Below are 27,236 nucleotides of genomic sequence, written 5' to 3'. Positions count from 1 at the left end.
CACAAAAGCAAGCCCCCCTTCAGAGCATCGAGGCTTATTCATACAGCACTTTTTTGTGCTTGGCAACAGGTTTTGGAACCCCATAGAACCGTTTGGTGTCTCTTAATAAGACTAAATCAACTTTTATTTTCAACTTTATTTTGGATTTTGTTTCAACACAACACTACAAGATGACGGGCAAGAGAAACTCAGCGGAACAAATAGCTAACAAGCAATCTAAAACACGCTTAAAGTGGACTGAAGCAATGAATACCAAGCTTTTGGAATGTAAAAGAGAAGCTAAGGATTTTGTACAGTTGAAGGACCCTCCGAGGAAGGCAGATGAAAAAAAGGAGGGTTATATGGCGATAATGAAGCAGCTTTGGGACAATAGCGAGTTTGCTGATTTAAATATCTCAACACAAAATCGCTTGGAAGTAATTAAAGCTAATAGAATTGACGGCATGATCATTGACAAGACCAGCAAGCAAGAGAAAGTGATTGAAATGAGCCGTCCATGGCTGGAAAATAGAGAGTCTAAAGATTTCGAGAAGACAAAGAAGTACAGTCAACTGAGAATAGAGCTGACAAACCGATATCCTGAGTACAAGGTCAATCAGTATAACGTCATCATGGATGTCCTTGGAGGCTGCTCGAAAGATTTTGAGCAAAACATAAAAGAGCTTGTAGGAGACAAGTGTAAATCAATTATGCGCCAAATGCATTACACATCGCTGGAATTTTCAAACTGAGCGGTTAGATATCTATAGGAATTCTGGACACCCATTTTTAAAAGATACTTCATCTTGTAAATTATCGAAATTTTATTTTCTACACACCTTAGACTTTCTCATATTTAATGGACAGCGACATGAATGATGGTTTTTAACTCATGAACATTTTTTATTTTATAATTAAGACGTCCATAAAGCTTGTAGGATTTTATTTTTATTTTTATTTATTTAGTTTATGACACTTTTATCAAATCTTTTTTACCCAGGTTTTTTTCTTTTTTTGCGCAAATTATCGTGTAATTGTTACTACAAAGTTTAGTCGATACTGCGGCTGGTTGCGGTTTGCCCCCCAGCCAAAGCTTTTATTTTTTACTGTGGGTATATATCCAGACGTTTGTACTGCCGTAATACTAATAATAATAATAATAATAATAATAATAATAATAATAATAATAATAATAATGATAATAATAATAATAATAATTGTAACCGAAGTCACGCGTATTAGTGTCCAACCGCTTTATTTTATAAATCACACTCCTACGGTACTGTACAACCAAAAATACAAAGAATACGAAATTACGAAAAAGGTAGAAATCAGTACAAAATAACAAATACATCAAAGAAAACGGAAAAGCGTACAAATGGCGTATGACTAAAATTTACCTTAACGGTTTCTTGACTTCACGTTAAAAGGAATGAGCTGTTCTTGACCGATAAAAACTGTAAAAAACACTGACCGACAAGACTAAGTTTATACCAAACAACTTGACAGATTACGTAACATTACGCAACGATGGTGACACCAAAAAGAAAATAAACAATATAACAAAAGAAAACTATAAACAATTACAACTAATTGCAAGTAAACGCGAACAAAAAAAACAAAGAAAACCCTAAGTTCTAGAAGTTTCGCTTTAACACACCGGCCTCGAAAGGCAGACGGGCATTCAAGCCTTGCCTTTCTTAAGAAAACTAAGCGAAACTAGTAAACGAAACTTATTTAGAATATTCAAAAACCTTATCTACAATTAACATCCTAATTGCTTTACACAGTTCGCAACGTATTTATGAGCTAAGTGATCACTGCAATCAGGGACTTCCTTTCCAGCAACTGGCTCCTTTTTGCCCAAAACCTCGAAGAGGTCTGTCTGTCCTTACAAGTTACATTGTGTCAACAGCTGGGATTAATTATCGGCAGCTTCCAGCAGCAAGCATATCTTTCTAATATCTCGCTTCAAAATTGCTCTGGCGGTTCTAACTGTAGCTTGTCGCACTGCACCATAGCGATCTGGTGTAACTTCTTCAACAACACCCATTGGCCACTGTCCACGAGGACTGTGCTCATCAGCTATGAGAACCAAATCTCCAACAGCTACATTCCGGCGCGGGCGAATCCACTTCTGCCTTTCTTGAAGGGATAACAAGTATTCATCTACCCATCTTCTCCAAAAGATGTTACTCAGGTATTGTGCTTGTCTCCAGCATTTTTTGTACTTGTCTGTGGACGCTGTGGAGAAGTTACCAGGGGCAACACATGCATTACGGTGAGACAACAAAAGATGATTCGGCGTTAATGGTTCCAAGTCATTTGGATCTTCGCTTAATCTTGTGAGTGGGCGGTCGTTCAGGATTTTCTCTACCTCGGCCATAACAGTGAGAAGGGTCTCGTCATTGACTATTTGGTTTCCCAGGAGAGCGCGCAGTATCTTGCGAACAGAGCGAATCATTCTCTCCCAGACCCCTCCTTGGTGACTTGCTTGTGGGGGGGTTGAAGTACCATTGAATACTGCGCTTGCGTAAACTCTCTGTGATGCGTGCTTGATTCCACATTTTAAGAGCTTTCTTCAACTCACATTCTGCTCCTTTAAAGTTGGTACCATTATCGCTGTAAACTTCTGTTGGTGCACCGCGCCTACTGACAAATTTTGAAAACGCCATCAGAAACGAGTCAGTCGTCAAATCTTGAGAGACCTCAGTATGCACTGCTCGCATTGTTAGGCAGGTGAAAATGCACCCATATCGTTTAACTCGACTTCTCTTCAACTTGACTGGCATTGGTCCGAAGTAGTCAATTCCAACTGCGGTGAACGGTGCATCTCCTGGCGTGACGCGAGCCATAGGTAGCGGAGCCATAATCTGTGCTTCCGGCTTTGAGTTCCATCTTCTACACTTGATGCACTTGCTGACCACTCGTCTGACGGCTGAACCACCTTTCAAAATCCAAAATTTCCTTCTAATTGTAGCAAGAACTTGACTTGATCCTACATGGCCTATCTGATGATAATGGCGAATAATCATGTCAGTTACGTGATGCTTGGTTGGTAGAACTATTGGATGCTTCATGAAACAATCGATAGCCTCTGCATTATTAAGACGACTACCAACTCTGATTAACCCATTATCAGCTATTGGATTGAGTTTGCGCAGTGGGCTGACGTACGAACCGTCACTAAGGCGTTTCCCCGACACTCTAGAGATACTACGGCGTTGCTGAGCTTCAGTCATCAGTGCATTCAACTCCCTCGGAAAGAACAGCCTTTGCACGTACTTAATGACCTCCACTTCAGCGTTTTGGATTTCGCGGACGGATAATTCTCCTCTTTTGACGTCTTCTTTTGCAATCTTCCCTCTGCGATACAGCAAGTAATTCTTGAAGCGGCTCAGCCAAGCTAGAGCCTTTTTCAAACCATACCACGAAGAGTAGTGATAAACCAACGGGTCAAACCCGTGATCTTGCATAACAGCATGCGCCTGGACTTTCTTCGATCTTTTGACGTTCTGGTCATTTTCATCAATCTCAGGAAGCTGGGTTGGCTGATTTGGCCACTGGCTTTCGTCCTTCAACAAAAATCTTGGTCCCTCAAGCCAAATCTTCAGTTTGGTATGTTCATGAGAATTAAACCCACGAGACGCGTAATCTGCTGGGTTCAGATCAGAGCTAACATGACGCCACTGAGACGGGGTAGAGATATCGTGGATCGTTGCCAGCCGGTTGGAGACGAATGTCTGGAATCTTGTGTGACTGTTGTTGATATACTGCAAGACAATAGTAGAGTCAGTCCAAAACGTCACTTCATGTATAGGCAAAGTGAGTTCTTCCTTGATCTGCTTGTGAAGCTTTACAGCGACTGTGGCAGCCGTTAACCCCAGTCGTGGTACTGTCACAGTCTTCAGTGGAGCAACTCTTGCCTTTCCCAGTAAGATGCTACAGGCGATATTACCAAGCGCATCAGTTAAGCGCAGGTATGAGACAGCCCCATATCCCTCTTCCGAGGCATCTGAGAAATGATGCAGCTGGACGGAACTGAGCTCGCCAAAATCTCTCGGTTTCACACAACGTGGTATGGCTACTTCGGTAAGACCAATGATGCCCCTTGTCCAATCTTGCCACTGCAGAAGGTCGTCTTCTTGGACTATGTCATCCCAACCAAGCTCGTCTTTGCATAACTTCTGAAGCAGTCGCTTAGCTGGAAGTATAACTGGAGCAGCTAGGCCAAGAGGATCATATAGAGATGAGGTGACAGAAAGAATCTCTCTCCTTGTGTTGGCTGTAATATTCGGAATGGTCCTAAACCCAAAGGTGTCTTCTTCCGTGTCCCACTACATGCCAAGGGCGCGATCTAACGGTAAATCTTCTAAGTCTAGGTTAAGGTTCTTCACTGACGGTGCTAGGTCTTCCTTAGCGACTGAGGACAAGATTTCTCGACGATTACTGATCCACTTTGTTAAGCGGAAGCCTCCCCTACTCAACAATTCTGGCAGCTGCTCAACTAATCGTACCGCCTCTTCAGTTGTTGCGACCGATTCAACACAGTCATCAACGTAGAAGTTCCTATTAACCGTATCGATGGTTTCCACATCGAAGTCCGTCTTGTTGTCTTCTGCGGTTTTCTTTAATGCAAAACTTGCACAGCTAGGAGATGATTTAGCTCCAAAGAGGTGAACAAGCATCTCATGGTCTTCTGCTTCTTTAGAAAGATCGCCACCAGGCCACCACAAAAATGACAGAGCGCAAGTGTCTTGAGGAGACACTCTCACTTGATGGAACATCTTCTCTATGTCGGCCGTAAGACCTATTTGCTCTTGACGAAAACGAAGTAGTACTCCGACGAGATTATTGGTTAAATCTGGCCCTTGAAGCAGCTGTTCGTTGAGTGACGTATTGCGAAATTTAGCGGCGCAATCGAACACAACTCTGGTCTTCTCAGGTTTCTGCGGGTGTATCACAGGATGGTGGGGAAGATACCAGACAGAACGTGGTACTTGATGTAGAGATACTTTCCTCGCGTGACCTTGTGCAATGTAATCTTCAACAGCATCCTTGTACTTCTCTTGGAGAACTTTGTTCTTTTCCAAACGTCTTTTCAGAAGATTTAGTCTTTTTTCGGCCATAGGTCTGTTATTCGGTAGGCACGGATTATCATACTTCCAAGGAAGGGAGAGCTGATAATGGCCATCGACCATCTGAACGGTTCGTTCCATTATTGCCAGGGCTCTTCTATCTTCAATCGACATCATTTCTTTAGATGACGCAGATGATTCGCCGAACTCCGCGTTGTACATTCGCTCAATTTGTGCTGACAGCGTTTCTTGACCTCCACTTAAGAAACTGACGGTCGCTTCAGGGTTGCTTGAACCGCCAACTGGTCCGATAAGTGTCCAACCAAGTAATGTCCGTGCAGCGCAAGGCTGTTTACGGCGACCACGGCGCTCTTCAAAGACCCAGTGCGCCTCGGGAACATCATTGCCGATTAAGATGGATACCTCTTTATCGAGCTTAGGTATACTTATACCCTGCAGATGCGGCCAATCGCGGATATCTTCGGTGCTGGGTATGCCTTTCTTTGAGACAGGTAACTTTTCAACAGTCCACACACGATCTAGTTGTCTGCATTCATCTGACGACGATGCTCTCACAGTAAGACTAACTTCTTCTCCAGACCGTTTGGTTCTCTCGGCATTAATAGTAGTTAAAGAAAATGACGTTGGAGAACCTCTTACTCCTAACTCATCCAGAAGGTGTCGTAGACACAAGGTGGTGTCAGAACCATCATCAATGAAAGCACATGTCTCCACTTCTCGTCCACCTTTAGCAGAGACTCGGACAGGCACAATTCTCAAACTAATTCTGTTTTTTCCGGCATTTGTCGCATAATCCGCCCCGGCCTCGATGTGGTGTGGACTTGCTTCAGCTAGATCTTCACGAGTCGCTGTTGGCCCGGTAGCAGGATCTTCAGAATCACCTCGCGTTCTTGAAGTCTCATTTGAAGCTATGGGAGCGCTCAATGAATTAGGTGGGTGCAGCAAGGAATGGTGCCTTTCTCTACAGCCACTCAGCAAGCAAGCATCAAGACTCCTGCATCGTCTAGCGATGTGATTAGGCTTCAAACAATTTTCACACAGATTTTGTTTCCTAACAAAGTCCTTCCTTTGAATATATCGTTTGTCCCGGAACTTAAAACACTTCTCCAATTCATGTCTTCCATCGCAAAACTTGCATTTGACTTGACCATCCGTTGCTGACCTCTGAGTTGAGCGTTTGCTGTTGGCTGTATTGGCTTGATTACTAACATCCTTCTCAACTTGAGTCAAAGCAAGCACAGTACCATCACCATCAGCTGCTTTTCTTGGTTGTTTTGTGACTCTTGACTCTCCAAGCTTGAATCCAACTAACTTCCCGAACTCAGTGTTTGCTATCAGAGCCCTTTTTTCGAGAAAGTCTGCCAAATGAGAGAAAGTTGGCTCAGAACCCATTTCCAAAATCTTCCCCGACTCATCCGCCCATTTTGCCTGCATGTGCACAGGAAGACGCATAACGATCTTCTTCAGAGTGTCCAAAGAGTTTATATCGGCTTGATAGCTTAATTCCGCAGAATTCAACAAACAGATTCGCATGTCCCTTGCGAGCTGTAAGAGTTTCTCTCCATCAGAAGATTTTAGCTGTGGTCCTTTGACAACTTTATCGATGAACGATCGGATGATGACATGACGTTGTCCAAAATTCTTTCTAAGAATTTCACGAGCAGCTTTGTATCCTTCAGGCCCTGGCAGAATTACACAGTTCTCAATTGCCTCCTTAGCTTTGCCAGTGCAATACTGGATCAGATAAGATAGCCTTACATTGTCATCTGTAATCGAAGATTCCACATTTAGCTCAAAATTCTTAATAAATCTGGGGTACCTTGAAGGATCGCCATCAAAGTACAAGAATTCCCGCTTTGGCATGTCCAAGTTCTCAAGTCCAAGAACAACTTTATCGATAGACATCTGCTGTGGCTCCATAATCCTTTGAAATTTAACCGTTGTTTCCTCAGTGCTATTTCCAGTAACATTCTTCGCTTCCGGTATGTCAGCTTTCACTTCCGGTAAAGCGTGCGGTTTGGTTTCCGGTAAAACGCATTTCTCAAAATCTGGTTGACCAGGAACGGCGGAAAGTGACAATCCTTCCAAATATTTCCTCACGTTCTCGTGACCTCTAACTGATCCTTCGGAAGAAAAAACAGAGTCAAAATCAACCTGCTCCCCCAGTTTGGCTTCAATCTCAGCCTGCTCTGCGTCAATCCTGGCTAACATTAATTCGCTTCGAATGTTCAAACGTTCGTTCTCGGCTGACAAACGCGTGTTTTCTTCTTGTAGTCGTAACGCAATTTCACTTTCCTTTATCTCTTGTTCGGCCAGAAGCCTTTTCACTTTAAGCTGAGCCATTGTACACTTGACATTCCGTGCCGATAACTGACTTCCTCTTTTGGAACTCTTTTTCCTTGGATGTAATTGACTTGGCGTCTTATCGCCGCCACTTGCATGATCTTGAGTCGCATTAGGTGTTTTCGTTTCCAAAAAATCACTACGCGAGCCCGCACGGGAAACTGAAGGATTTGTATTCTGAGTTCCTTGAAAGGCACCCTCTAATCGTACAACAGGCGTTTTGGAGCTCAAATCAAACCCAGAAATATTCGCAATTCCTTCACCGTAAACGCCTCGACTTATTGGGGTGTAAACATCGTTTAACCATTCCTTGAATTTGTTTTCAAACATCTGCATTCGATAAACATCCTTGGCGTAGTCATGAGTAATACGCTCTCTATCCTCTTGCTCCCCAGACAAATGATACCACTGCGCACAAGCCCGTTTAAGCTTCTCGAATATGCTCACCAGCGAACTGTGCTTTTGAACAACTTCTTTAGAAGCAATTTGCTCCAAGAGTAGCGGATCTAATTCATTTATAATCCGCGTAATGTGACCACGGTAGGCTATAATCGTCCGTCCCAAGCTGTCTCTTTCACCAACCGAAGACATCGTTAATGGTGATTTCAATTTGGAACTCCTTTGATCTGTCGCCAACCAGAGCGGCCAACTTTTACCAAAGTCGATCGTTAAGTACTATGTAACCGAAGTCACGCGTATTAGTGTCCAACCGCTTTATTTTATAAATCACACTCCTACGGTACTGTACAACCAAAAATACAAAGAATACGAAATTACGAAAAAGGTAGAAATCAGTACAAAATAACAAATACATCAAAGAAAACGGAAAAGCGTACAAATGGCGTATGACTAAAATTTACCTTAACGGTTTCTTGACTTAACGTTAAAAGGAATGAGCTGTTCTTGACCGATAAAAACTGTAAAAAACACTGACCGACAAGACTAAGTTTATACCAAACAACTTGACAGATTACGTAACATTACGCAACGATGGTGACACCAAAAAGAAAGTAAACAATATAACAAAAGAAAACTATAAACAATTACAACTAATTGCAAGTAGACGCGAACAAAAAAAAACAAAGAAAACCCTAAGTTCTAGAAGTTTCGCTTTAACAATAATAATCATCATCATCATCATCCTGAGTGAAAATCAAAGACCTATTACTTGTCTGAATAACATGTATAAGTGGTTTACATCTTGTCCCCTGGCACCCATGGACCAACACCTTGATCGTTATGGTCTGATGGAAGGCCAGCAAAGAGGAGCGAAATCAGGGTGTTTCAATACGATGGATAACTTGCTAATCGATAGCGGCAGTAATGCTGGATTGCCAGAGAGGCAAACGGAATTTAAGCATGGCATGGATTGACGTGCGCAAAGCCTACGATTCCGTCGACCATGATTGGCTATGCGCAATGACTGACGTACACAGCCTTCCCATCTGGCCGGGTGAGGCTATACGCAAGTTGTGTGCGAGCTGGAATACTAGAGTGGTAGCTACAACAAGGCAAGGGCGAGAGACTTCCAGAAAAATAAGGTTCATGAAGGGACTACCCCAAGGGGACGCTTTGTGCCCTAGACTGTTTACACTGTGCCTGAACCCTGTAGCGTGGCGCCTGCGGGCAACGGAGGGATACCGGTTATCTAAGCCTATAGGAGTCAAAGTCACCGATCTCCTGTATATCGACGACCTGAAGGTTTTTGCTGCCTCCGAGAGCAAGCTGAACCGAATGCTGAAGGAGACTAGAGGAGCGATGCAGGATATCGGCCTCCACTGGAATCAGAAAAAGGGCTCAGTGGTACACGTGAAGAGGGGAACCCAAGTGCTAGACGAGTCTGGTATGAGGATGGACGAGACAACTACCATCTCGGCTCTTGGGGAAGGAAAGAACTACAATTTCCTGGGGGTGCTGGAGAACGTTCGGCAGGATGAACGGCTGGCCCTAGCGTGCCCGGCTAAAGAGTATTTACGCAGGATATCTGTTATATGGTCCAGCCCCCTGTCTGATTGTAACCGTGTACAGGCAACTAATCAGTATGCACTCCCGGTCCTGCGGTACTTAATGAGGACACAGCATTGGCCTCTATCAGAGTTAAGAGATGTGGACAGAGCAGCTCGGAAGATCATAACATAACATAACATAACATAACATAATTTATATAGCGCTAACTCCACTAATTGACCAAAGCGCTTATCATCGTTGAGAACGGTGGCAAGCACCCAGCTAGCCTAACTTCTTTGTTATATCTACCGAGGGAGAAACGGGGTAGAGGCCTGCGATCAGTAGAACCAGAGTACAAGATTACTAAAATCAAATGGCTAATGAAATTGTATCAGAATTCGGACCAGACCGTGGAAGCAGTTATAGAATTTGAAGAACACGCCATGGTATCAGGCCACCAGTCGCTTGTAAAGGAAGCAGTTAAGTACGCTCAAGAACTCAACATCAGACTTCAGCTTGACTCCCTAAATCCCGTGTTTGTTACAACAGAAGGAAAGGTGGTGACTGCAGCAGGAGCTGGGAATCTGTTGAAGCAATCTCAAGAGAAGCAATTCTTGTAGATCGCTAAAGACAAAAAGTGGTAAGGAAAGTTATTCCGTATCAGATGGGAAGATGAGAGCCTAAATATGACCAGTTCCTTTGCATGGTTAAAAGGTTGGGCTTCATGCCCTACATATACCATCGTGGGCATGTATGAACTGTATGAGCAGTTGTTAGAAGAAGAAGAAGAAGAAGAAGAAGAAGAAGAAGAAGAAGAAGAAGAAGAAGAAGAAGAAGAAGAACCTTTATTAATTTATACCGCTCAGGGTAGCCCCTTCAGACGCAAAAAGCTGTCTGTTATCAATGGGAGCCCTGAGCAACAACGCACAAAAACACACTAAACATATAAACATTACACTAATACAGGTAATAATATAAATAGAAAACTATTTTCAATTAAAAGATTAAAAGATGTAAAACACGAAATATCATTGAGATAATTCGTTAAAAATAGTGCAGGGATAATAGAAGGATCTTTTTGCAATTTCAGTTCTCACAGCAGGCGGATGTAAGAGGTTGCTTTGTCTAGTAGCGCGCGCATGGATTGTATTATTACGTTTAAAATAATGTTTAAAATACTGGGGACATTGACCTTGCAGGCATTTCTTAACGAGTTTAAAAACAGATTGACGTCGGCGGTCCTCCAAGGTGGGCCATTTCAGAACGTCCAATGCCTGCTTGCTGCGCACAGTACAAGTCACTATCCTAGCAGCCCGGTTTTGGAGGGCTTCAAGTTCTTGTTTACGACCTTCCCCGCAACAGCCCCACACACTTACACAGTATTCTAAAATTGGCCTAATTAGACTACAGTACACTACATTTGCACTCTCTCTAGTGAGGCTTCTGCGAAGCCTGCCGAGCATTCCTACGCGTTTTCCCGCCTTCGAAATTAGGTACTTTATTCGCTCGTTCCAGCTAAGGCGGTCATCAAAAACTATACCTAGATAAGTGAAGTGAAAAACCCGCTTAATTACATTGTTATTTAAAGTAATAGAAAAAGAGTTAACAGCAGATAATCTAGGGGCGGTTCCGAAAAGCATAGCTTCGGTTTTTGTTACATTAACAAACAGACTATTTAAAGAAAGCCAGTGATCAATCTTAGACAGTTCGGCATTCAACTTGTCTTGAATGACAGAGGCTTGAGAGGATGAACAGTATAATACAGTGTCATCAGCGTACATCAGAATATTAATTAATTAATTATTATTATTATTGATTATTAATATTATTAATATATTGTTACCTACGAAGCTCTACACAAAGGAGAAGACGCAAACCTCCACCGACGGCGAAGTCCTATGCAGGTTATGTGGGAAGGTAGCTGAAAGCGTTGCACATGTATTGGCTGGATGTTCCTCCCTGGCACAAACCAAGAACCTAAACAGGCATAATGCAGCTTTGAAGATTCTTTTTTTGAGCTCCTGCGAGAGCATGGGTTAATAGAAGAGGTTCCACCACGAGTGAGGCGTTTTGGGATATTCCCATCTATGCAGAGCACAACGAAGTTAGAGCAAATCGGATCGACGCGCGACTTGTCAGCCACGAGAGAAAAGAAGTCTGCACAATTGAAATGAGCTGCCCATGGATCGAGAGTAGAGCTAAGAAAGATAAGGAAAAGACACTCAAGTATGGGCCCATGATGTGGGAGCTGAAGCAGAGGTACATTGGTTACAGGGTTGAACAGTACAACGTAATAATTGACGTACTGGGTGGTTACTCTTAACACCTAGAGAAGTCGGTGAGGAAGCTACTTGGAGCGAGAGCACGGGGCGTACTTGAGCGGATGCAGAAGTCGGTCATCTCAAACACTTTGAACATTGCCAGAACATTTAAGATAAATACTTAGTTAGGGCGCTAAGGACCCAAGTTTTTAGGTTTTCTTTTTTTTTTTCCTCTAGAAATCCAGAAACACAAGTTTGCTGATGTTTTTAGTAAGATTTTTTTAGAGTATTAGAGTTTCATAGTATTCTAAATAGGCTTTTACTAGAGATTATGATGGCCTTGTTTAGGTATATAAGAGATAATGAGAGTATAAAAACTGAATAATTTTCTAAAGAGGCTTTTAGAGATAATTATATCATCATGTCTTTGCGTAGGTTTTACAGAGTATAAGAATTTAATAATATTTTAAATTGGCTTTTTAAGTAGAGAGATTCATATCATTATGTATATTAGGATTGTATTAGGTTTCGCACCGACCTTTTTTTACTTCTAAGTATAGCTTCTCAAGTGGTGTAGGTTACGTTATGCGCCCTATTCTACTCATAATCTGGACAGCATTCCAAAGTTTTATACTGCGAGATAATAATAATAATAATAATAATAATAATAATAAAGTTCTTCCTATCATTAATAATAATAATAATAATAAAATTATTATTATTATTATTATTATTATCATTATTATTATTATTATTATTAAATTGATAGATTCAGCCGAAATCGGAGCTCACTTGGCTAGCACGAAGGGACGAGTTTATCTTTCCCACCTACACGTTATGGGAGGCAAGAACACTAGACAGGAATCCCGGAGAATAACCTTGTTCAAGTTCTGTTCTCGTCCAAACTTACTTGATTTTTTTCCTCGGTCTCACTTGAGACAACTGCTGTAGTGCCTCCTGTAATTCGTAGTTTTCTTATTTCACATGATTAACCCACATATTGTCTTTCCAGCAGGAACACAGAGTGCAGCACGACAGATCGACACCAGAAGCTGAACTATCTTCAGGAGAATTCTCCCCCACACGTGTTCAAGAAAATCATCAGCGAACAAGTCCAGGTAGTGAGGATGTGCTTTTGGCTCGTCGTGTCTGCAAAGAAAATAAAGCAATATAATGCAGTCAGTTGGATCAGTAATTTTCCCCGCAAAAATTTAAAGACAAAATCTATAAATTCGTATGTTTATTATTTCAGCAATAGACCACACTTTCTATGGGTTTACCGGAGTGATAACCCATCCGTGATGTAGGGAGAACACGAGAAAAGTTTGTAAATCAGGAGTGGGTTATGACGCCGGTAAACCCATAGAACGTTTGGTCTATTGCTTTTATAAAATAACTTTAAGTTTTCTATGGGTTTACAGGCACAATAAGCCATAGGTTTTTAACCAATCAGAACGCACGTACTCTCTTTAGTTATTTTATAAAACTTCATTAACCCGCACTACAAAGCGCGAGATCGGCTGGTTTCGCTCCTCAAAATCTCTGTGGAGAAATAAACTGAAGGTGCTATGCACCTTCGCCTTGATTAGACTAGATAATAAGCGTGGCTTGGATGATCACTTATCAATGGCGGCCATAAACAGTGTCCTCAATTAAACTTTCATGTTCAATACATTTGATTCTTAAATAAAGTAGTTGTCTACATCACTGCCGTAAGCACCCACTGTTAACCGTTTCTTCATTATCTGCTTGTTTCCCGGTTTGCAGTCAGTTCTGGGATGAAATTCGCTTAATATGGTAAAAAAGACTGATATCGTGTTGATATAAGGTATTATAAAAGATTTTTTCCCCGAATTAAATGATGAGCGTGCAAGGTCTCGTTAGGTGTTAACCGCCAACTTCTTATTTTTGGATCGATATTTTCTAGCTACCGTAACATTAATGTTTCAGTACCATTACGGGCTTTTGAAATAGTATTTTTAAGTTAAAAAATGCCAAGACAGTTTCCACTTTTCATGGGTAGGAACAGGGACTGCGGGTGCAAGCATCGGTGATGAGCGGAAGGCAATTCCTCTTTGTCTCCCAAACAACTGCAAGTGGAATTCACAAACCCGTGAGTATACAAAAACAGAAGAACAACGCTCCTCGCTGTATGTGGTTGATGAAGCCATTGAGAAGCTCAAGGAAATCAAAGGTATGTGACCGTTTCTTACAATGGATTGCGGTCAGTCTGAAACATAATGTGGAGTATAAGACAACACTTTTTGCCAGCACTTTCTTCCTGGTTGTAAAAACCGAATGATCATCATCACCGGTTAAATTTTTGTGATGCTCAGACTGAATGTAAGATAACTATATTGTCCGATAGTTTATATAGGAATAGCCCTTGCTCAGTTGGCGCTACTCAACTATAGATGGAGGCCCAGCCCTGAGGTCCAACTCCATTTCTTTAATATACCATTCTTGACTAAAAAGGTATCCCTTTCGTATTAACAGAAAAAATGGTACTTCTCTAACATACCTACTTAATAAGAAAAACAGAGGACGAGAATAAATTTCTAACACAAGAAGCTTAAGCCTCGGACGTATAAGGGGCCTTACGGGTGTATTTTAACCTTATGGGTGTGGATGCTACCCCTCTTCTCCCCGTAAGGGTTTTCTGAGTTTTTTTTCCTAAACGATTAAACACTAGCACCTGACGTTTTCAGTAGCTGTTCGTTCATCCCTCTCGTACATTTCGAGACAGGTTAATTGATGGTCAGCTGCTATGGTTACAAGATGTGACGTCATAAATAGTAGGTGGTCAAACCATTTTTGGGTGAAAATACATATTTTTCAACTTCTTTTAACAATAAAAGCAAATCTTGTGGCTAAAATCATGTAAAGTGCGTATTTGTGTGTTATTTTTTTTATGTAAAGCACAAAAAAAATCACCATTCTTGCGGTTTTAACCTGATTTCCAATTCCTGGTAAAATCCAAGATGACGGCCAAGATGGCGACCATTGTCAGTGACATTACAGGCCTCCAGCAGCGTCACCACCAATAAAATATACCTCATCTTGTAGAGAAGATCAAAGGCTTTCCACTAATGGTAAAATCACCACGCTGGGGTTGTGAATTTGTGTGTACGTCCGAGGGTTAAGTCTTCTTTAGTCATTTTCCTTTAACGTTTAATAGACTAAACTAAGTTAGTCTTATCCTGAAACATTTAAAGGCCCTTCTAAATTCTTAACTGATAAATTTTGCTACCCTTCCATATACGTTAACTTGTGATTTTCCTACCCTTTGATATATCTCTTCAGGGCTGAGCCTTGCCCTAAAGGGCTTTTATAGAGAGCCTCCTCCGCCTCACCTCCGGGGGTGGACTTTACTGTTACTCGTTGGAAAGTTTCTCACTCTTCTAGGTCCAGTGTGCGTGGTGTCAATTGCCGGTCCCTCCAGAGAGGGAAAGTCGTACATTTTAAGCGAGGCTTTTGATCAACCGAACGTTTTCCCTCTTGGACATGAAATGGTTGCAGAGACCATGGGGATCTGGCTGTGGATTGTACCGAAGAAACATAAGGTAAGCATATATATATATATATATATGGTTGCAGAGACCATGGGGATCTGGCTGTAGATTGTACCGACGAAAAAATAAGGTAAGCATATATATATATATATATATATATATATATATATATATATATATATATATATAATATACACCCGTTTTCAAAAAGGTTTTCATACAGAGAGATATATAGATAGATATATACTTTTGTTCTCTTGCACGTGCGCCCGCGTGCATTTTTCACTTGTTATTAGGGAACTTAAGAGCCACGACGAAGTTCACGACGACGACGTCTGTTGACTGGGAAAGGACTGGAACGAGAACGTCAGTTTCGGCGAGAAAAAGGAAACTTAAGATGCGTCGATCGGTACGTCGACGACGACGACACTGAATGTAAACAAACATGTAGACTGTGATGTTCGTTCGCAACAAAGTTTTTTTCGAAAAGGCGTCTTTTAAGACGATGCAAGATCTTATTTTATAAGCCGTACGTCTACTTTCATTGACGATGAAGAATTTTTAGTGTTGTCAGACCTTTTCGAAAACTCGGTTCGACGATAAATTTTTTCGTCGTCGGGGTTTTTGTTCCAATTTGAAATGTCGTTTTGATTTTTTTTTTTTTTAGAAAAATAAATGCCCCCCTGCAATACAAACTTGCAATGGCGAATTATATAGCTGATTTTGGGAATGAGGAAAACATCCCGCGAAGTAGCCGATCCGCGAGTTATACGGCGTCACCAAATTGGTAGGCCAAATGCCATGGCATCTGTAGCAAGTGACGAAGCATTTTTATTGATGGAGTGTATTAAAAAATTCGCTGTCCATGGGCGTGCTTAAGAGAAACTGTAAACTAACTTGAAAGCATTTGTGACCGAGAGTTTATTCTGTCTTCAATGAGACGTTGACTTACAGGCCGCTATTTTACACGAAAAAAGGTGAGACATTAATATATATGACCCGCTCATCATGGTTATGATAAAATCTACTTCTATGAACCTAGTCAACGTCTTGGTCCGTTTTAATCAACTGCTATAATATTGTTGCTCTTCCCACATATCCAATATGGATATTCCCCGTCACATCTTCCTTCTCAGCGGTTTCGAAAACACTTTTTTTTTTCATTTCATCTGCGTTTTTCCCCTTATCCTGTAACGACAACAATGATATGACCTACAAGTGACCGAATTCCTCATTCTTTAATTTTCAAGAGAATGCAAATCAAGAGAATTGCAGACAATATTGGTGCATTATTTTTTTTAATTGACAAATTGCAACAAAGAACTTGACGAAAAGAAAAATTATTGTTGAACCAAGTTTTTTCACAAGTTAGATAATAACAAGTGTAAATGCACACGGGCGCACGTGCAAGAAAACAAAAGTATATATCTATCTATATATCTCTCTGTATGAAAACCTTTTTGAAAACGGGTGTATATATATATATATATATATATATATTTACGTTTTAATTAGTTTCAAAATCTGGACCAACCTGATTTAACCGTGCTAACGATTAGATCGGCGCCATCAAAGCAATAGCGCTCTGCTCCAGAGGCTTTTCGCGCGGGTCACTACAAAGACTTGACAGAAACCGGAAACCGCGCTAGGAAAGTCTCTGGCACCCAGGGTAGAAAACCGTCAACACCAGAAAGATTTATGGGATATAATTTTATTGTGTTGAAAGGAAAAGCCTATCGATATGAAAAATTTTAGCCGCAGAAAGCAACTGTAATTAGTTTGTGGTGTTAACAGTTTGTCCACGTGTCCTAAACGTTATTGTCTCTACACAATTAACATTCCCCCTCAATTCTTTTAGGAGTTAACGTTTTTGACGGTTTTCTGAGTTGGCCAGTAAAACGTATTAACGTATTGTGGAGGAAAAAATCCCTTTAGTGCTTAAATGCAGCTTAACTTCCAGGATTCTAGAGGCCAAGAATTCACGGTGGTGCTACTAGATTCAGAAGGGATCGACGCTGCTTCCAGTTTTGGTTACGATGATAATCAAATATTCACTTTGACGGTTCTGCTAGCTTCCGTGCTTATTTACAACTCACAAAGTGTTCCCAAGAGGCGTCAGCTCGAAGGACTAGAGTATCCATTACTTACTCTTCTTTATTCTTATCCTCTCTCTCGTTGCGCTTTGAGTAATTTCTTGGTTTGTTTGTTTGCTTGTGCTTTTTTAGGGGGAGACAAAGTAGAAAAAAAGGTAGAGCATGGACATGCACGGAAATGATTGTGGCTTTATTTTATTTTATGATACCTCTATTATTCGAAAAGATGAGTGTATATTTCATTAGGTGGTTGAAAGGGTGGCGGATTGAGAGACTCTTAAAACATCATTTTTATTTTGAAACGTTAGTGGGAAAATACCTATTTAAGAAATTAACTGTAATGCATAATTTACCTTAACACACATATATATATAATAGTTTTATAACAAAGCTGTCTCAAAGAATCCAAGTTAGATCAAACCAACGGGATGGCGTCGAACAAGATGACACGGAGTTATTTCACCGAACGTTCCCTTACTTCCTCTGGCTGCTGAGGGATTTAACGCAAGCTACTCCACCTGATTGCAAGGACCTGAAAGACTTCTTCTTAAAAAAGGTTACAAAAAAATGCAAAACGTTTGCATCAGGCAACGCAGTTGTTTTAAAGTGGTTGGAAATGTGTGTTCATTGCTAATTTGATGTATTATTTCCCAGGGCTCGGTTCGTCAAAACATGGTAAAGTTTAATCCCTGGCAGAAGGGCCAAATTTTAAGTAAGGCTTTAAAGTCGAGGGAAATATATTAACCGGAGCTTATAATATGACGTTTAGCCTTTATTCAGAGATTCAAACAGTTTAATTATGATGACATACAGTTATAATTTGAACCGGGAACCTATAGTTAAAAAAGATCGATACAATCTCTTGAGCTCACTCGGCAGTAGGCGCAATCGTTAATTGCTTTATAATATGTTTTGTTTCTGCCCCATTCCGTTCTTAGCCTGCTGACTTTGGGCATGTAACCATTTCGAGTATTACAACCGTGCTGTTGGCTCATTTTAAAACTGAACACATCAAAATGTTCGGGGATAGTTGTCTTCAATGCATCTTGCACAAGACAACGTTAACATTGATGACCAATAAGCCTCGTGTGTGCAACGGGAACCACCGCAACAATGTCAGGGCCTCAGCTGATGTCACTTTTGCCTTTACAATCTTCTTTGCAAAGAGATTTTGAAAAGACTGGAATTGTTTCATCTTGTTGTAAGACCTGGCTGATCTTCCCACACAACATCTTGGCCCAGTTGTTCGAAGGCCGATTAGCGCTTAACCCGGGATTCTTTTTCGTGCGTTAAAAAGCATTTTCTTGGATATTTTCTGTGCTATTTTTAGAGCTTCCAATCATCAACTTGTAGACAAAAAGAACTAAAACCGAAATGCCTTTTAAGCTTTGAAATCTGAATTCAAATCTGGCAATAACCCTGGGTTATCTTAACCCAGCTTTGAACAACTCGGCCCTGTGGAAAAGTAAAGTATGTCTTTAGACGTCTCTTATCCAGCATGTGATAAATCCGGCTGAACACTGAAAGTCGATGCCCTAGCTTTTGTAAGAGGCTACTGATATGCATCTTCCATTTCCATTTCTCATCCAGTGGTGAAGAAATTTTCATCAAAAAGCTCGCAGCCACGGCGTTTCAAAGAAACTGAAGCATAGACCTCGAAAGAAGGTCTATGGTTTATCGCTGGTTTATGGTCTACGGTTCAAAGGCTGAAGTGGCGAGCGCGTTTCAGAAAATTTACAAAGGTAGGCCTTTGAAATGACCACAGCTTTTGCAAGTGGATCCTGGGCGCGAGTTCATAGGTGCTGTCACCAAAGAGATGGAAAAACACAAAACAAAATTCGCCCTGGCCGGGTAGATATCCGCAGAGACCAGGCTATCATGTAAAGAGGTGCAACCGCACCCTTGCTGAGCGTCTGTTTGGACACAAGTATGCTGTCGAAATGCGGCAAGGGACCTAAAATCTTCTCAATGGGTCGTTCGGATTGCTGCTGTGGTCTTCGCCCTGAACGGCGAAGTCACTCGGTTGATCAGAAAGAAACCTGCTGAAGCTATCACAGAAAACTCCGTTTATTCCAAGCCTGCGAATTCTTACCACAGACCTGTCGGGGTGAGCGGAAAAATCTCCCCACCCTTGTGTACGTGCGTTAACTCTACCAACCAGATAAGCGGGAAGGCGACCGCAAACGTGAAAATGATCCCATTTGGTCACTAAAAGTGTACAACATTGAAAAATGTCACCAGACCTGGTGAACCGGTATTGTATTACTTGCAGGATGGGCCCAAACGAGGCTTTGTACGTGAGGAGTTGATGCTTGTGCCCTTAAAACTCTGTTCTGCCTCCAGCAACTCTATAAGGTAATCTTCAAGCTCTGCTTCTGTTAATCGGAATCCGGACACGAGGGTGTGAATGTCGTTTTCTGCAGTGCATCGCTTAAAATCGAATGGGCTCAGCGAGATTTTGTTCAACCGCACTCCATAGATCTCATCTAACTCGCTGCCAAGCATGTTTACTTCGTGCCTGAAGACCTTTTGGCTGCGAAGCGCCTCTTTGAAGTGCTAATACTTTATCCTCTTTTTATCCACTTATGTTTTGTGCCTTTTGACTTTTTGATGTTTTTGTTTTCCATAAGAATGGAATGCATTTTTTTGGGCCGACACTCAACGATGGGCGTTCCGTTCATCTCGTCTTTCGTCTTGCCCATTTTGTTTGCACTGCTGTAAAGAGGGTGGTCTTTGGAGTAATCACTTATGTGATATTTGCTCCCTTCCATGTCCTTTAGACATCATTGGTTTGAATCTCTAGCAAAAGGCTGTCTGTGTCCGTATAAATGACCTCACACTTTGCCTCGTAGTACTTCGTAAGCACGTTTTAGTAAAAAATCGTTCATAAGTATTTTGCTATTGTCAAGAATCGTCATCTCGGCATAAACAGGCTTGTCCAGTGTCACACTTTCTTTTTGCATTCGGAAACCAGCAAGATCGTTGGAAAATAGTGTACAGCCGGCGCATGAAGGACTTGCAGTCAGTTTGCGATTTTTTTTCTTTCATTGCGTAGCATGATTTTGATGTTTACTCTCTTTCGAACGTTCTCCATGGTTTTCCCGAACACAGAGTTTGTAAAAGTTTTTCTCTAATTCGTTTTCTGCCTTCTTCCGGAATTCTGTGTTCATTCGGATATTCGGTTCCATCCAACAGTCTTGGTCGAACTTCAGCACCTTGCAGCCTTCTTGAGTTTCATCCCCTGTTAAAGATAAAACTGCAGATTTATGCCGTGAATGGACTACGTAATTTTTTTTTTGTCTTGTAGTGTCAAAACAAGGTTTGTTTTATTCTGTTTCAACCCCAACTCATCTACCATGCTTTTTTGGTAATCGGACATCCATCCGTTCTCGACTTTTTTTCTGGGGCAAGTGGATATCAATTGTGGGCTTTGTGCAGCTCTGCCGGATACTTCAGATCCACATAGAAAATCCAAATTGTTTGCTTTCGAAAAACGCTTGCTTACTACCAAGATCCCGCCCTGAGTTCCTTCTTCTGTAAACAGATGCATGTCCACATCTTTCAGCAGTTCCAACACCATTCCTGTCTTTTTTGACATCGCACCCTAGACCAGCCTGGTGATGTGTAGTAATGCTCTGGATCCAACTTGTACTGTTTCAAACAGATGCTTCTGAAGTTTTCAAAAGCATCCGCCAAAAGAGCGAAATCTATCCTGAGATACAGATCATGATAATCCCCCAAGTTTTGCATTCAAACTCTTTCCACACTTTTTTCGCATGCTCGTATTATTCCTGGGTTATGTGCACGTCGTCCAGTGAGCTGTAAAATTTATGCCTTGGGAGGGCAGTTTGTCTTGCTCAAACGTTCCTCCATCAATGTATTCGTATGGATACAATCCGTTTTGCCGAATCGGTTGGCGTTGTGTTTCATTTTTTGCAAGCTGCGTAGTGTACTGGAGTTCGGTGGAGGCATGCTTTTCACCAGCGAATCCTAGCTCGCTTGCGAGAATTTAAAACTTCCCTCCCCACTGAAAAGCTGATACACTTTTCCGTATTGTTTGGAATACAATTTACTTCCTTGCCCTCCATTTTGACCCCATTTTTGCCATACCCTGAAACACAAGATGCTCATCATGCCACTTGAGGTTGGGCAAAACGACTGTGATTGAAACTTCAGACCTTATCCGGTATTTCCCCGTCAAGTGGTAGTGATCCCTGACGGCGTCTCTGTAGTTTATAGCAGGCAACGGCTACAGTTAGTACAGGCAATGTTCTTGGCTGTTTTCAATTTATTGGTCCACCTCGTCCAGTGGTTGGCGCTTATCTCTTGGCCCTCTAATTTTTTTTGAAAGTGGCATTTTTTGTGTGCTTACCCGGGATAACTGCCCGTGTCATAAACTGAGAAAGAATCCAAAAATGATTTTTTTTTCAATTAATATAATTAATAGAGGTTTTTCGCAAACATGGCAATTGGTGGCCTCCTTAAAATCGGCCCAATCTTTTTCATTCTTTTCAATGGGCACTACTGTTTTTAGTTTCTCTCTTGTTTTGTTTACCTCTCGCAAGATTTGCCTACAAAAAGTTATCCAAGGCGTTCTCGCCCCGATAGTGTTTCATGTCTGAAGCTTACCCATATCCACATGCGGGATTTCGTTCACAGGACGCTTGAGCCGCTTGGGGAAGTTCATAAAATAGATCCATTTTTCACTTTCCTTAGGCATATCTGTTCGCATTGGCCTTGCGTTTATGCCCTTGCATACCTCCTTATGCCTTCTCAGAATTTCTTCGGTCGTAAATTTTTCCAAGTACCTCAAGCAGTAATATTATTTTCTCAAGTCCATCGTGTTTTGTTTGGTCTCGCAACAAAGCGCTCACTCTTTTTACGAAAGAATAATGCCAAACTTCGCCAGACCCAGTTAGCATAAGATGTACTCTTGACACACATTTTGGTTTTTTGCTTAATCTGTACACAATCACACTTTCGTTTTGCCAGCCAAAGACAATTATTGCTTATTTTTCGTTTTGTGCCTCAAGCTTATCGATGTCGTGCAACGGCGTTGGAAAACTAATTCCCGCATAATCGATACCGTCGTTGACAGGGCAACTGCTGGTTTTCCCATTAGGCACGGTTAACAACGCTGCCCGAGGTGCCAATTTTAAGCACTCGTTATCTTTTCTGTTTTCCACGTTAAGGCATTTTTGTCTTGCAGCTTTTTTGGGAGCTGGATATATGAACCCCCTACAAGTGGAGCAAATCTTGACGCGTTTACATAAGTCTGAATTAAGTGTAAAGTTATTTATTCTACTATTAACCCAGTCAATAAAATACCTGAACTGATTTATCACCATCTACTGGAGACATACTGAGACACTTTTAGATCATTGTAAAAATAGTGATCAACAAATCGTCTCCTTGACCCATATCGAATCAAAAGACCAAACTGCGCTTTGGCCATATTCTAGCGAAGCATTTCTCCTTTTACGACACCGACAAACCTTCCTTTATTTTGCTCTCCAACGACGAAATTAAAGATCTTCATCATCAAGCCTGAATAAATTCATTCTCCACACATGCGTCCATTCATCAAAATTCACTCGAACCAGTTGAAAATAAACTCTTTCTGGCTCTGGCGGATGGGGAGGATTTTGCTCGTTAACGGGGCCATAAAACATCCGCAGAACGTCATTCTGGAAGCGTTAAATAAGCAGCCATGTATATTAATAATGTGACATTTTACATCCCTAAATAATCGAACTTTCTGTCTCCTATGCTGTGGAAGCGAGACCGATCACGAACTTTTTTTCCGTCCTGTTTCTCATGCCAGAAACGGGCCTTTCCAAACAGTTCGTTTTCCATCGCAAAATTTCTTTGACAACTCGTTTGCTTTTCGTTCACTGTGCCCGTTTCTCCACGTTTAATACTACTAGACATAAAGCGAAAACCTTAAAGTTTCTGATGCAGTCAAGAAGTTGGCTAACATTTAAAAGATGTTTAACAGTAGCAGTGATGTCATGATGGCGTCATTTATTACTAAAAATGGAACAGGAATCATCTTCCATCTTGGATCCGCAATGTTGAATTATTTAAATGTATGTCATTTTACTTAAAACCCGCACAGATCGACGTCTTGTTAATAGAAGACTTGATCTGAGTATGAAAGGATGCTTAGGTTGCAAAAAGATCTGCAAAATACGAAATTTTGCGAGAAATGAACACTATTGAAAATTGAAACTCATCATCTGGCATATGGTCATATTAAACTCGTGTATTTTAGATTTCTTTAACAATTATACTAACTTTGATTAAATAATGCTAATTGAAGTGTAATATAGCAAAGAAGTCAGCAAAATAGAAAAAAAAAGCCTCTTTTTTTAAATGACAATTTTTGAAAACATGGCTGTCAAATTCAGGTTGTCATGGTAACGTTAATGTTGCCGTAAACAGCACGATGGCTTGAAAATATTCAAATATAAATCTTAAAGTTTGTTGATCATAGCTTGAACGGTTTTGAAATTATTCAACTTTTTATCGAGGGAGGGCTTTCTGAATAGGGTTAAGCCAATCAGAAACGACGAAATATTTTAATAAGTTATGACATTGATTACATCTCACTTGAGGAAAATGTTTCAGATCGGAACTGAATTTTAGGTGAAATCTAAGAATATTTTATATTTTTATTTTTGCAGGTTTTTAAGGGCCATGAATCTTCCTCTGCATCTCCGAATGACCAACAGAAACTTGCTGAAAGCATTTTACACTTTTTCAGTGGCTTCCAAGCGTTTTCTTTGCCGCCTCCCGCCTTTGACCCAGAGATTGTAAAAAGCATCAACGATAATAAAAGTCGGATAAATCCTTTGTTCTTGAGTCGCATAGAAGAATTTAAAGCGCTACTGGAAGACATTGTGACTCCTAAAAAGAGTTTCAATGAAGAAGAGCTTGTTACAGGAGAAGGTATATACCCGTTACTAATTTAGAAAAAAAAAAAAAAAAACAAGTGCTTTTCTTGTTTTAAGGTGAAACGATAATCTGTTTGCACTGATTACACGGAGGGGTCCGGAAAGAGTTTAAGAATGAAGAATTAGGCTGCCTGTTGCTTTTCCAAGAAACTTATTACTTTGTCCCAGAACGTTTGTAAATGAACTATAAACCGCAATTCTATATTCCAGTGTCCTGTTTAAATTTCTGGTTGTCATTTCCCAGGTCTTGCTGCATTGGTTCAGCTGTACGTTCAAGCAATTAATAGTCCAGGAGGTATTCCTAATGTCCAGAATGCCTGGGAAACCTTTGTGCAGACGAAGTGTTCCGAGGCTATAAAAGGAGCCCTGGAAAATTACGAAAATGTTATGAAGTCAAAGCTGAAAGACAAGCTTCCTTGTGATAATGATGAACTACGTAAGGTACATGGACCTGCGTTTGAAACAAGTGAAGCTTACTTCATGGCAGAAACAGCGGGAATTTCCACAAGCACCACTGAAACGTATCTAAACAAACTAAAGGTTCGTTTAAAAGAAGTAGCAGTTCTAAGACCATTATTTGTTTATTCTATTCAGATCTGGAGTGGGTTGTGTTGGTGTAAGCAGGGTTGAACTGAAACTTTGATGTTTAAATATTAAACCCTAGAAAGTTACTTAACCGGACAAACACATCCGCCTTAAAGATTTTCGTTTTGAGTAAGCATCTCTTTAACTGATTTGCCACTTTCTTATTAATTATTTTAATTTATAATAGTTCTAATAAATAACCCCAACGTTCACCATCGATAATCAGAAGAATTTAGATTCCAGTTTAATAGCTGATTATTTTGCAACTTTTTGACCAATCTGGGGCCTACGCTCGCTAAAAAAAATACCTATGTCAAATAGAACTCATAGGTCAGTCTTAATTTTTTTTTTTCAGAATGAAATTTTTAAAATTGCTAAGACACTTCGTCTTAATGCTGAGGCTGGCTATGATAAGATCCCTATTTGGTTTGTTAAAGAATCTATTATTTATATTTCTGATCCTTTGAGATACGTTTAAATCTATCAGTTAACTCACTGCAGGTATTGTCCCTGCTTAATTGCAGTTGGCTCGTGTGGTTCCTCTCTTTAAGTGTGGTGACAAAAATTTACTTTCTAATTATAGACCTGTATCAGTCTTAACAATCTTTTCGAAGTTTCTAGAAAACGTTGTGTACAATCACTTAACTCAATATCTAGATAAGTATGAGATTTTACACAATACTTACAATAATCAATATGGTTTGAGAAAGAAACATTCAACCTCGTTAGCCTTATTATACCTACAGAACAAGATCACATCAACCATTGATGACAGAAAGCATTCAGTAGGAAGTTTTCTTGATTTATCCAAAGGTTTTGATACTGTTAATCATTGTACTCTACTCGATAAGCTTGAGCATTATGGGCCCGTGGTCTGGCCCTAGAGAACAGGAGGGCATTTTGTACGCGCTGCGTCAGTATGGTCTGTTGAAGTGCCCCTGAGGCATTTTCTGTGAATTGTTTACGTTAACTACGATTATTTGTAGGCTTTTTTTTGGAGCTGAATGACGTATATTGGGAGCTACGTTCCGCAAACTTGTTCTTTAAGGTATCGAGATATTTCTCTGATGAAAGTGAGTTTATTGTAGCCTCGCTGTCACCCTTGAGAGGACAGTCTTTCCTTTCGTAAAACAGTACATCGAAGACAGTATGGCGGCTGAATGTTGTGACGACCTAACATTTCGCGCACAGTTTTTGAACAGCAGGAAAAGGTCAGTATGATAATTTCCCTTTAAACAATCATGCCATACCCGGTAGATATTTAATTCTTCTCAACAGTATAACTCTAAAATAAATCGAACTTAATCGTTTCAGGAATACAGTGGTAAATTAATTGTCCATTTTACCGTGAAATTGTTTTTCATTCTTTTCGCTGACTTGTTTATCTCGAAATCTTGCCGTTTTCTCCCCGCATGAAGTTAATGATGAATGAAACTAAGAATACTTCCGCCAATGAATGGTGCTTTGATGAAGGCTGTGAAGAATCGCCTTCTGCAGTAACTTTAGCTTTCTTCGCCGGTACGTCTTCGTTGAGAATAAAATACACGCCCTTCAACAATAAATTTAATTCAATACAATGATGCTAGTAAGATTGTGTTTTGAAAATAAGAAAAATCTATCATTTAGTTATACAAAGGAAAAAAATTACAGCAATCGGTTTGAATTCTGATTTTTTTCCACTTTATTTTGATAGTACACTGTTTGTTTACATTTCATTATGCAAATAAATATAACATTCCGGCGTTTTAAAGAAAATCTAGCCTAACTCGCCAACCCCAAAATAGCACGAAATGAAACGTTATCAGTACATCTTTTAAATAAATCCTAGTTTCTGTTGCAAAAAAATGCATTTATTCCTAAATGATACCATTTTGTGAATACTGTCTACATTTGTTGATATGCTTATTTGTGAAACATTTCATCCACATTGTCCTCTGTATTGAACCACATTCTTTTCATTCGTGCATCAGTATCTGCTGGATAATTCTTCCCTGATAGGGTTCTATGTACAACTTACATAAGGCGTTCATCTGGACACAGTAAAAAGCTCTCATCAGAAACATTAAAAACAGACAAATTCACCGCCATCCATTTGTGTCATGTTTGTTGTCGCATCCCAACTCATTTGGGTGCTTTAGCAGTGGTATTTCTTTTTTAAGGAAACAGCATTATATGCACCTCTCTAACAAACTTCCTGTGATATGTTTTAACAGGTTTGAAGGTGAACAAACATCATCTGTTAGATTTATGGAGTGATGGGCATTCCCTGTTCTGAATGGATCACCACTATCGTCAAATATAAATTAAAAATAAGACATGGATTGTGGAACACAGGAGCTGTTACTCAAGAGTGGCTTCAAAATAGTAGCTTAGGAAAAATCTCTGAATCTTTTAGAGTTAAAGAAAAATAAAAGTATTGTTGGTTTTTTCGGGGTATGTGCATTTGTTTTGTCAGCAAGTG

General features: G+C 40.5%; 1 protein-coding gene across 1 annotated transcript in view; it reads left to right on the top strand.

Annotated features, from left to right (window-relative positions):
- Window positions 1-27,236, top strand: part of LOC140928855 (guanylate-binding protein 7-like) — a 50,217-nt gene that overhangs the window by 8,093 nt on the left and 14,888 nt on the right. The window contains exons 2-8 of the mRNA XM_073378659.1: window positions 12,642-12,747; window positions 13,653-13,823; window positions 15,035-15,192; window positions 17,102-17,274; window positions 17,613-17,790; window positions 23,921-24,185; window positions 24,435-24,730. Coding sequence (XP_073234760.1) covers window positions 12,642-12,747; window positions 13,653-13,823; window positions 15,035-15,192; window positions 17,102-17,274; window positions 17,613-17,790; window positions 23,921-24,185; window positions 24,435-24,730 — 1,347 coding nt within the window. The remainder of the gene's footprint in view (window positions 1-12,641; window positions 12,748-13,652; window positions 13,824-15,034; window positions 15,193-17,101; window positions 17,275-17,612; window positions 17,791-23,920; window positions 24,186-24,434; window positions 24,731-27,236) is intronic.

The sequence above is a fragment of the Porites lutea genome, chromosome 2 (genome assembly GCF_958299795.1).
Source record: "Porites lutea chromosome 2, jaPorLute2.1, whole genome shotgun sequence".
Taxonomy (NCBI): domain Eukaryota; kingdom Metazoa; phylum Cnidaria; class Anthozoa; order Scleractinia; family Poritidae; genus Porites; species Porites lutea.
This window is presented reverse-complemented; position numbering and strand designations above follow the sequence as displayed.